At 40.5% G+C, this 11,137-nt stretch overlaps 1 protein-coding gene across 1 annotated transcript; it reads left to right on the forward strand.

Annotated features, from left to right (window-relative positions):
• Nucleotides 1–834: 834 nt before the first annotated feature.
• Nucleotides 835–10,041, forward strand: rcvrn3 (recoverin 3). Its single transcript, XM_063185896.1, has 3 exons — nucleotides 835–1,215; nucleotides 8,223–8,334; nucleotides 9,956–10,041. Exons 1-3 carry the CDS (start codon nucleotides 835–837, stop codon nucleotides 10,039–10,041), a joined length of 579 nt encoding a protein of 192 aa, XP_063041966.1.
• Nucleotides 10,042–11,137: the final 1,096 nt, after the last annotated feature.

Below are 11,137 nucleotides of genomic sequence, written 5' to 3' on the forward strand. Positions count from 1 at the left end.
GGACTATATCGTCAAGAGACTCTAAATGAACCTTTAAAGCTTTTTGTGGTGAATGGCTTACCGCAAAAGGATTTCAGTGCTGACCAAAATTTCCCCCAACTGCTCACCAGAGGGCAACAGAGTACAGAAATTAGTTCAGAAAACTGTGAGGGCCCGACTGCACAGGTTACTTGGCATGAAGGGTGGTATGCGCTTAATTGAGAACTCCAGTAAGTGACTTTCGATTAACCAAGTAAATAGTAAGTTTGTGATACCTTTGTTCCTGAGGTACATATTAAGAACTGTGAGAGTGAAGAGCAGATTACAATACATGTTGTTTTGACTAATGGTTTATACTAAGTAGACTGAGCAGAGAAGAGTATTGTGTATTAATCCATGGGGGCCCCCAGTATTGGGTCGACTTTACACTGTATGGCTTCAGGAATGCCGGCACGGTGCACACTGACCAGGGGCCCTATGATGGCCAACTGCAAACCTGGCAAATCCATTGTCCTACCAACTCCCTAACCATTGGTCAGCCACCACAGCTGGATCTTGCATCATCTTGTCCATTAAAAAACTGTATCTGCTCCACTGTTTAGATAGTGAGCAAAAAGGCTCACAGGCTACTTACAGTCAGTTCCCCATGCTGTGTACACTGTATTTGCCTATTTCTAAATGCCTTTTCTCTTTTGTTTTCAGAGTCAGGATAAAGGGAGAGCACTGAAGGCCTTCTAGGCACAGAAGGCTCCCTTATTTCTACCAGTGGAAGGCTACCTGAGGATACCCCCAGGGACACACGCATACTCAGCAGTATACTGTATAGCCAAAGGACCCGTTCCAAACTATTAGGCCATGGGCAACGCCAAGAGCGGAGCGATGTCTAAGGAGCTTCTGGTGGACCTCAAGCTCAGCACCAAGTTCAGCGAGGCGGAGATCACGCAGTGGTACGACAACTTCCAGAAGCAGTGCCCGTCGGGCCGCATCACGCCGGCCGAGTTCGAGTCCATCTACGCGCGCTTCTTCCCCGAGAGCGACGCCAAGAGCTACGCGCAGCACGTCTTCCGGTCGTTTGACACCAACGCCGACGGCACGCTGGACTTCAGGGAGTACATAGTGGCCTTGCACATGACGTCGTCAGGGAGGATGACGCTGAAACTGGAGTGGGCCTTCTCGCTGTTCGACGTGGACAAGAACGGATACATCTCAAAGTCGGAAGTGCATGAGATATGCGCGGTGAGTTTGGCCATACACACACCCAGGTGACCTATACACATTACCTTTTCACAGGGTTATCTGCTAAGAAACATGTGACTTGAGGGTTCATATCAGTACATACAGTATGGCTCATTCTTTTGAAATGGTTGTGGGTAGACCCGAGTTCGTTCTCCCATTGTCCGTTGTGAATAGAGATGCACCGGATCCTGATTTTTAGGATCCTGCCGGATACCGGATCCACTGCTTAAGATCCTGCCGGATCCTGAACCGAATACCGGATCCTACGAAACGGTTGAAACACATAGCCTACTCGCACACGTGGGCCCTTTTTATTACGTTGGCTCAAACTATTTTTTAGACTCATTGGCTTACTGCCACACTGCCTGCACTGGCCGCTTCCAAAGTTATTTCACTCCATGCAGCAATTGGGGTTGTGAAAGACTGACTGAAAAACCTAGGCTAGAGATGCACCAGATCCTGATTTTTAGGTAACTGCCGGATACCGGATCCACTGCATAAGATCCTGCCGGATCCGGATCCTGTGAAAAACCCTATTATCCTGCCGGATCCGGAACCGGATCTTGGATCCTGTGCATCTCTAGTTGTGAATACCCCCAAGTCCTCAGTCGTCCATGATTCCTTGGTTCCTCCGTTCTCACTCCTCCTGCCATTTAGGAAACAAAGAAGGAGGATCCATCAAAGGAGGATGGAGGAATCAAGTACCACTTGTAGGCCTGCCTTTACACCAGAGGTTCTCAAGCTTTTTTTGAGCAAACGCCACCTTCATAATCCTCCAAAGGAACCCTTGACCTCATTATATGCCTGCCAACGCACCCTTAGTATCAAAAAGTTAGCTACTGAGTTTACCCCCTCTTACATGTCTCCCTCTCAATGCCCCCCAAGGGTTCCCTAATGCCACAGGGGGGGCTGTAAAGCCCCTGTTGAGAAACACCCCTCTACACCAGTTGTCTCCAAATGGCGGCACACAGGCCAGATCAGGCCCAGACATGGCAAACATATGGCCCGTCATGAGGAACAAATGACAAATTTGATGTGCTATCTGTGGCCATACAGTCGGGCGATTATTTTTTTGGCCCTTGGCCTCATTTGCGCAACATAATTTGGCCCTTGGGGAAACATAATTGGAGACCACTGGTATACACCATCTCACCCTCCTCCCCTCATACCACTCCACATCACCCCACATCACATCACATCACATCACATCACACCACTCCACACCACTCCACTCAACAACACACCTCAGCACATCACACCTCTCCACATCACACCAGCCCACATCACATCACATCACAACACTCCACACCATTCCACTCAACACTACCCCACACCACATCACCCCACATCACATCACACCACCCCACACATAGCACCTCACATCACACCACTCCACACCACACCACTCAACACCACACCTCACCTCAGCACATCACACCACATCACATCACACCACCCCACCCCACAGCACATCGCACCACACCACTCCATTCCACACCACTCCACACCACTCCACTCCACATCACTCCACAGCACAACACAAAACCGCTAAAAGTGCTTCGATTGAATCCGTGCATACGTCACGTCCCATGTGTTAGATCGCAGTCCACTGCGAAAGGGAACCGCATCCTCCATTTCACCCATGGGAAACAACCAGTCAATGTCAGTGGTGCATTGGGCATGACGCTGCACATTGGGAAAATTTGGTTGAGTCACAGTTGAAACGTGACATCCAGGGTCACAGGTTCTTTACCTCGTTTGGCAGGCCACTGCTGCCCCACTAGACGAGGATTCCCCAACCCTAATCCGGCCCTCACCCCAAGACGCGGAGCAGTCACATAATGACTCATGTTGCTGATGTTTGAATTCTTAAGCTGGGCTCACTAGAACTCCCGAATATAACCACATCACCCCTATTCTCAGATCTCTTCACTGGCTCCCAGTTAAACAAAGAATTGAATTCAAAATACTCTTTCTTGTCCATAAATCATTAAATAATCTAGCCCCTCCCTATATTTCTGATCTAATTTCTCTTCATAACCCAATCCGTCACTTAAAGTCTAAATATCTTCTTCTCTGTAGCTTATATTTCATGATTTTAACTCTCTTATTTTTTACTGATCTTCTGCATTTAAATTTATTTTATTGGGTTGTTAATGTTTTTAATTGTTTTTTTAATTGTTACTTGTGTTTCTTTTACCTAATAAGCGCATTGAGTCTATGTGAATATGAAATGTGCTATACAAATAAAATTTGACTTCACTTCATGCAAGTTATACTGAAGAAGAGGAGTGTCCGTAACGTCTTACTAGAATCTCTTCAAGCTCCAAAAATACATCCAGTTGCAAGTTATTTCCTTTGGGAAAGTGGAACACAATTTAGAGAAATTAAATGGCCCTGATCATCCTTGCCACAAAATCTCGATAACATTCAAATGGACATGTGAAGACAACAAAACGTCCAGACTGAACTGAAGGAGCATTTTAGGTGAAAGGTGGAGCAATCAGTTGAAGGAGAGGATTGTGCACATCCCAGGGAAAGGTGCAGGTCAGGACGAAGGCCAACTGTAGTTTTCAGAGTGAGAAGTCCACACACTTCGAATCCTTTTTGTTGTGTTTTATTTTTTCAGGATCCCTGCCATGAAAAAATAAAACACAACAAAAAGGATGCTAAGTGTGCAGACTTCTCACTCTGAAAGGTGAAGTAATGTCACGTCCCCAGATTTGAAGTCTAGTTATTCGTCTGTGAAGATTCCCGCTCATCCAGGTCATGTTTTCCAAAACATGCGGCTCCTGAACCAAGAAGCTTCATCTTACAACCAGCCAGAGGTGGCAAAAGTTAAAGTTAAAGTAAAAAACAAAACCTGCCATAGTTTCCTTCCAACACAGGTAACTAGGAGTAACTGGTAGGGCTGCACAATTAATCGAGAAATAATCAAAATCGTGATAAAATAGTGAAATCGAACTCATGATTTTAATCGTGATTTAATCGTGGCAATAGTGACCTACTTTTGAGAGCGTCCTTGAAGCCAGAACATATTGACAGGCTGGTGTTTCTGGCCAGAAATCTGTTCACTTGAGTTTCATGCTATTGCCTTTACTGTACATAATTATTACAAATCATTTTATTTCGCTCATCCCGTATGTAATTCATTCTTGGTTATATTTCATCTTGTTATAATTTTCAAAAAAATCTGCAAAAAATCAATAATCGTGATTAATAATCGTAATTATGATTTTGACCAAAATAATCATGATTATGATTTTTTCCGTAATCGTGCAGCCCTAGTAGCTGGTATACAGTTGCTCTATAGCAGTGTATTTGATTCTGCACTGGTTGGATCAAATTTGTGGGGTTTCTTTTTAGGTTTTTAGTTTTTTTCCAGTAATAATAACGTCTAGCCACTTCATTTGGTACAATGGAATAACTGGTGTAACCGCTATTCAATATCATGTGCTAGTGTTGTACTTTTACCTTGAATTTACTTCTACTTTGACGTTGGTCGCCTCTGTGACCAGCACTGGTGGAGCTTCTTGAATGAGAAAGGTCTTCAAGTCCAGTGCCGTACAGCTATTCCTGATAACTATTTGGAAGATGTACTAAGCCTACATTTTTTTCTTTTTGTCACTAAAATGTCCTGTATGAATGAGACAAGACACTTCACTGACTGATTAAAATAAGCCCAGTTGTGAATCAGAATACTAATTTGATGGAGGAGATCAGTGGTCTTCAGATCATTTGAACATGACTGAGAAGAACAGAAGAACTCTAAAAAAGAGATATATGACCGACGTCTGTCAGTCCAGTCCATACAGGTCAGAGTAAACATCTGACTAAATAAACGTAGCTAACGTAATCTAACGTAATCTAACATAAATAAATGTGTTATAATAATGATGAAATAAGTGAATAAATTATGCTTTGCCGAGGGATGCTTTTATCTATCTACTGTACAAGACTGTACTGTATAGCCTATAGTTAGTCTCCATAAAGCAATGTGGGCATATATCCCTTGCCAAACACAAAGGCTCTTGAGCCATGGATGGTGATGTAGGAGAGCACTTGTTGTTTACCCCATACTCACAATCTCCTGACTGGTATGGTTTGACCAGTCCTCTGACCTTATTATCCCAAGATCAGCTCCATAACCATTAGGGCCCTGTTGTTATGTAAGAGAGATGTCAAGTACAATACAGGTTGTTTGGGTGGTAGACTTAAGATGTTTAGTAGTGGACTACTTTCTATGCCTGTACTGGATAGGCCTACTAAATTTGGTGCACTTAGTACTGCCCTACAAAGGCAAAGTGCAATAACTACATATTTTGTCAAAATTGAGTATAGACTGAAAATGTTCTTCATTACACCTCCTCTATCTTGCGACGAAGCCTTGTGGTCCAAATGTGTCCTGTTTTTAGAGTTATTACTATGTCAAATTTGCAGTAGCTGCAATAATCAGCCATCTTTCTCAGTGTCAGTGTTGGCGTAGTTAATGCTCTTTGCCTTAGTAGGGCAGAGTAGTTCTTACGTAGCTACATAATGGCCCTTGGCCACACCCCCACTGAGAGGGTGTGACTGTCCTTATTTACCAGTAGGTATTGAGATCAGTCAAACAAAACATAGCATGTTACTTAACAACTGCACAGGCAGAAATAGCCGCGGCTGATAGGCAGATAGATGGGTGATGAAACCGCCATTAGAGAAAGGCTCGTTGATGTTGTTGAATTATGTAAGCAAGAAGTCAGCGAAACAGAGTTTTGAAAAGAATAGACATCTTTTTTTGTTGAATGAAAAATGTAAAAAAAAAAAAATAATACATTTTAAAAAAATTGTTTTATTAGTCTTAGATGTCAAAAGAGTTGAGCTGTGGGGCATTGGTCATCTTTTTATGGTTTGAAAGAATGTCATGGGGTTCGAAAGGCAAGTCCAATTGCCCACAACAGCTCTTTTAACTAAAATGACCTAACTGAATGAGAATATTTGAATCTTATGTACCGAATGTCAGACATATCCCTTTCATGTAGAAAAGAAAATGCAGTTGTGTTATTTTGCCCACAAGCAACCCAGGTTCATCTGGTTTAAACTGAGTTTGAGTTGAGTGGATAACCTATAGTACATGTGGCGTGTTTATTTTGTTTTTTGCTATGTTTTTAAATATGATTTAAAAAATATATTTTCATTCAACTGTCATTGCTTTGGATTACATTGAAGACACTGCCATTGACACACAATAGTCTTATACGTCCATGGAAATTGTGATAACAGTTCATCTAGGGTAAGAGTGGATTGAGACACTTTTGGTGCAATAAGTTAAGCTGGGTGTGAACTATAGGGATGACTTTCACTATAGGAAATGTAGAAATGGGGACAAATAAACTGGTTCTCCAATGGATTACAAGCTTTAGACTTTAAGATGTAGGGTGTATACGATGATTAAGTATGATGTGACAGCACTTGTCTGTTCTAACCAAAATAACTACAATTGAGAGGATGGGGTGTTTTCTAAAAATAAAAATAAAAATCATAATTGAGAATAAATCTCTTCCTGAAGAACAAAAACAAAACAAAACAAAAAAAAGCATCACTGTGAAACAACAATGCAGATGCGTTGAAATTAGAACATTATTATAAGATGAAAAGATCGTTATCAGAAAATGTTTGCCAAAAGAGATACTTTATTAGATATCACAGATTGGACATGGTGTTAAATTTCTCGCCCACTTCAGTGTACAGAATCTACACTTTCAATGTGTACAGGTTATGTTCTTTGTTTGTACAGTCCTTAGTTGTTTACTGTCTCTTACAGTAAATGTTGCACATTTGTATGGTCTTGTTGAGCCATATCGTGTAGTGGAAAGTGCGCACATCCAGCAAAAAAGCATCAGCAGGTGCCAGATCAAAAAACTGTCACATGTAGGAGCGGGAAAGGATCTGCACACTGCTTGCAAAAGACTTAATTTATTGGGAGCAACGTTTCGATCGTTAGATCTTCTTCTGGCATCTCCTGATGCCTGAAGAAGATCTAACGATCGAAACGTTGCTCCCAATAAATTAAGTCTTTTTGCAAGCAGTGTGCAGATCCTTTCCCGCTCCTACTTGTTGAGCCATATCGCCTGTCAAATTCAGTCCAATGAACTAAATTAAGGAGTAGGCCTATTTTGTAAAAATGCACCACTGGCTTGAAGTTGAACTGCTGACACATTTCGATGTCAGTTACCAAGTTGGAAAATATAAACGTTGATAATGTCCAAAATTCCAAGAGTTACTTGGGTGGGTTTACCAATGCTTATTTGTATTGGCTTGATGATGATTGATGATGAATACAGTACTGCATGGAATAGAATACAATGAAGGACTGTGCACCTACTTCTACATATGAAGATTTTATGTGCAAAACAGTGTATCTCCATTTTGTAGAATGTTGGGAAATTGACATTTTTGTATTGGGCATTCCATTGAATTGCATTGCGAAATGCATTTTATATAGGTTTAAAAAGTATTTTCTCAACATATTTGAATGGTAAAAATTCACACATAGGTGATATGACCTCAATAATTTTCAATAATAAAATGCAAAAGTCAAAAAATGGAGATACACCGTTTTGCAAATACACCCTTCATATAAAGCTTATTGTGCAGAAAACCACAAAACATCCACAGGTACAGGATTACTTGTTTCAATGTTTGAACTCAACATAGTACAGGCAGATTCTCCACTACACTATATTGTACATCAGAAGGTACATTATTTTAGAAGACACTTCGATAGACACATTACAGGACACTATACATAGCTGACACTTTTATTAAAAGTGACTTACTCATGTGTTAAGTATGAAACAAATTTACAGGACCAATGTGGGGTTATGCGCCTCGCTCAATGGATGATGGCATGGGATTCAAACTGGCAACTTTTCCATGAATAAATGTATAATGTGTATTGGCCATAGATTGTTTTTAAGGATACTACTTTTTAATAATGCAAATGTTCTATGTGTGTTTGTCAATAGGCTATCTTTAAATTGATACCCAAAGAGAAAGTTCCAGAACTCCCAGATGACGAGAACACAGCAGAGAAGAGGGCGGAGAAGCTCTGGGGGTTCTTCCAGAAGGCAGACAATGGTAAGCACCCGTAGTGATACTTAATTATTGTATCCCCAATAATATGACCCCATTCAATGTTTAACGTCTGAAAAATACATAGTACATAATTCTTTTGCTTCATCTTTGATGACTTTTCCTAAATATATGGGGTCAATGTGAAAAAAGTGAAATTTCCACAAACATGTTTTCCCTAAGTGCTTTACACATTTTGGTTACATCTGTGTTCCTTGGGGTCAATTTGACCCCAAATTATATTAAGTGTATTACATAAATGGAACATCCATATTTTGCTAATACATGTTCCAATCTGTCTGGATTTTGTAAAATACATGAACATAAGTTATTTAGAACAGAACATTTTGCTTTATTTAGGGCTCTGATAACAAACAATATGTATGATGTGGACGAAGGCCAAAACTAATTCAAGGCAACTTTTGGGCAGTTGTTGCATATTTTCGCCTAGTCATGGATTCGTTTTTTGCGGTGTGGGCTGTGTGTGGGGGTGCTAGGACTTATCTAAAGGGCTTTTTATGTCCCCAACAGAGCAATAGTAAATATCTGAGGCATAAACCAGTGCAAAAGATTTTGCTTCTACTGATTTTGTAGACATTTAAGTGGCTGGGGTCAAAATTACCCCAATGATCACGGATGTAACCTAAATTTGAGGATAACAGGAGGGTTAATTTCAAAAGAAACTCAGGTGCCCAGCAGCATAGGTATAAAGTATACACATACTGCACATGTATCATGAAGATGATAGAGCTGTCCTCTCACTGTTAATCTTGATTCTTCATCAGCGGCTTTCTGTGGTGAAAATGGTCTTGGTATCAGTCCTGTGCATTTCTACATATGTTCAATTGTTTTTTGTGTGTAAATACATGTCACTACAAACATATATTTAGATTTAAATGAAGTCATGATCAGAATTCTAAATTGATAAAGATGTCTAAGACATTCTGATTAAGTAAATAGGTGTAATTGGTGTTACTGCAAATATTACATGCATACGATAGTATTCTGGTGTTTCATAATCTTTTTAATATGAAAAGTCAGCGACACCAAGCTCCCATTTCTCTTATTTAATGTGACGTTTCGGGAAGCATGCCCTTCATCAGGTCATCATAATCTTTTTTTTTTTTTTTTTTAAGTATTTTTTGGGGGCTTTTTGCCTTTATTATTACAGGACAGTATGAGAGTAGACAGGAAATGACTGGGAGAGAGAGATGGGGGAGGATCGGGAAATGACCCCGTCCGGACTCGAACCGGGGTCCCTGTGGGTGGGCATGCAAGCCCAAATGTCGGGGGCTTAGCGCGCTGCACCACAGCGCCCCCCCACCCCCGCATCATAATCTTTTTAAGTCATGAATTTACTACTTATGTGTATATTACACAGTAAATGTTGCGGTGTTACTTCAACACTTAGAGAGTTCATTTGAGTCCAAATTATGTCAAATCAACTCTCTAAGTGTTAAATGAGCACTGCAGTATTTACTGTGTAGGCCTATATGTTCAACACTTAGAGAGTTCATTTGAGTCCAAATGATGTCAAATCAACTCTCTAAGTGTTAAATGAGCACTGCAGTATTTACTGTGTAGGCCTACAGTATGTTTAATCACTCCACTCATTACTTCTTCACAGACCGTGTGGCAGAGGGGGAGTTCATCGATGGCATAATGGCCAATGCTGATGCCATGCGTCTTATTCAGTACGAACCTTCGAAATAGAGTCTATTACACCTATCCCTTTCTCTAAGTGACTATTTATTGACAGTGATGGGGAACCTGGATTCAGTTGGCCTACAATATTCCAAAATGACCAGTTTTTATTTGCCCAACTAGTGACTGCCTGGTTGAATGATCACCTGATTCAGATGGACGGATAAACTCAGATCATGTGGCACTGGATTATAGCTTCTGAATCCAGGTTTCTCGTCATTGCTTATTTACACTGGTGTTGTAAATGGTTGCAAATGAGCAAAATTGTTGGTTTGATTTAAGATGATGATGTCCTTGTAAATATTGTACATTTATTGCTAATCCTTGGAGCATAGAAGAACACGGTTTTTATGCTCAAGCATTTTGTATTCCTGTTGTCTTTTAACCATTTTACAATCTGAAACTCATTTCAACGTGTAGCCATTTTATGAAATTCTTTGAAAATCAAAGGACGGGTTTGGACAGGAGTTTGGTCACGTTGTACTCCTGTCCTTGTTTAGATATCTGAGCTTTGCCCTCACATGATATTGGATTGGATTAGAGATTTTTTTTGAAGATGCTAAGATATACTTTATATGACAGATCATCATAAAGTCATCCCCATTTGTCATAAAAGTAAAATAAACATATTATTTAATCCATTTTAGCCCGATGACTCGTATATGTTGTTTTACCTTTGGTGCCTGGAGACACATATACGCTGCATTCAGACTCTTGAGATTTTAGCTTTTTTAATAAAAATGTGGGTGTATAAAGCTGAATGAACACATTCTAATGCAAGATGAGGGTCTTGGGGTTTGAAATGCAACTTGTTTCATGTTTTATGTGCATCAGAGGCTGAGATATTTAGGCAACTTTCCTAACAAGGGCTTAGGCATTCAGCAGGCATTTTTTACAGGTTTTTTCAGGCATCAATGGGTTAAAACCAAATACTGTTTTATGGACAATAGTGCAGCTAGGGCAAAGCTCAACACTCCTTAGTTGTCGATGCCCCTCATGTGCAAAGTGAAAAATTGATCATGTTTAACCTCATCTTTGGTAGCAGTACCATTTTTTGTAATGTATTTTTTTTCCGTTTGCCATTTATTGTTAGTCAACAAGATAC

Source organism: Engraulis encrasicolus, chromosome 20 (genome assembly GCF_034702125.1).
Source record: "Engraulis encrasicolus isolate BLACKSEA-1 chromosome 20, IST_EnEncr_1.0, whole genome shotgun sequence".
Taxonomy (NCBI): Eukaryota; Metazoa; Chordata; class Actinopteri; order Clupeiformes; family Engraulidae; genus Engraulis; species Engraulis encrasicolus.

Excerpts from the sequence above, each read along its gene's own strand:
- rcvrn3 (XM_063185896.1), top strand. The coding sequence starts at position 835 with ATGGGCAACGCCAAGAGCGGAGCGATGTCTAAGGAGCTTCTGGTGGAC. Across the intron at positions 1,216-8,222 it reads AAGTGCATGAGATATGCGCG|GCTATCTTTAAATTGATACC; the intron begins GTGAGTTTGGCC and ends GTTTGTCAATAG. Across the intron at positions 8,335-9,955 it reads CTTCCAGAAGGCAGACAATG|ACCGTGTGGCAGAGGGGGAG; the intron begins GTAAGCACCCGT and ends ACTTCTTCACAG.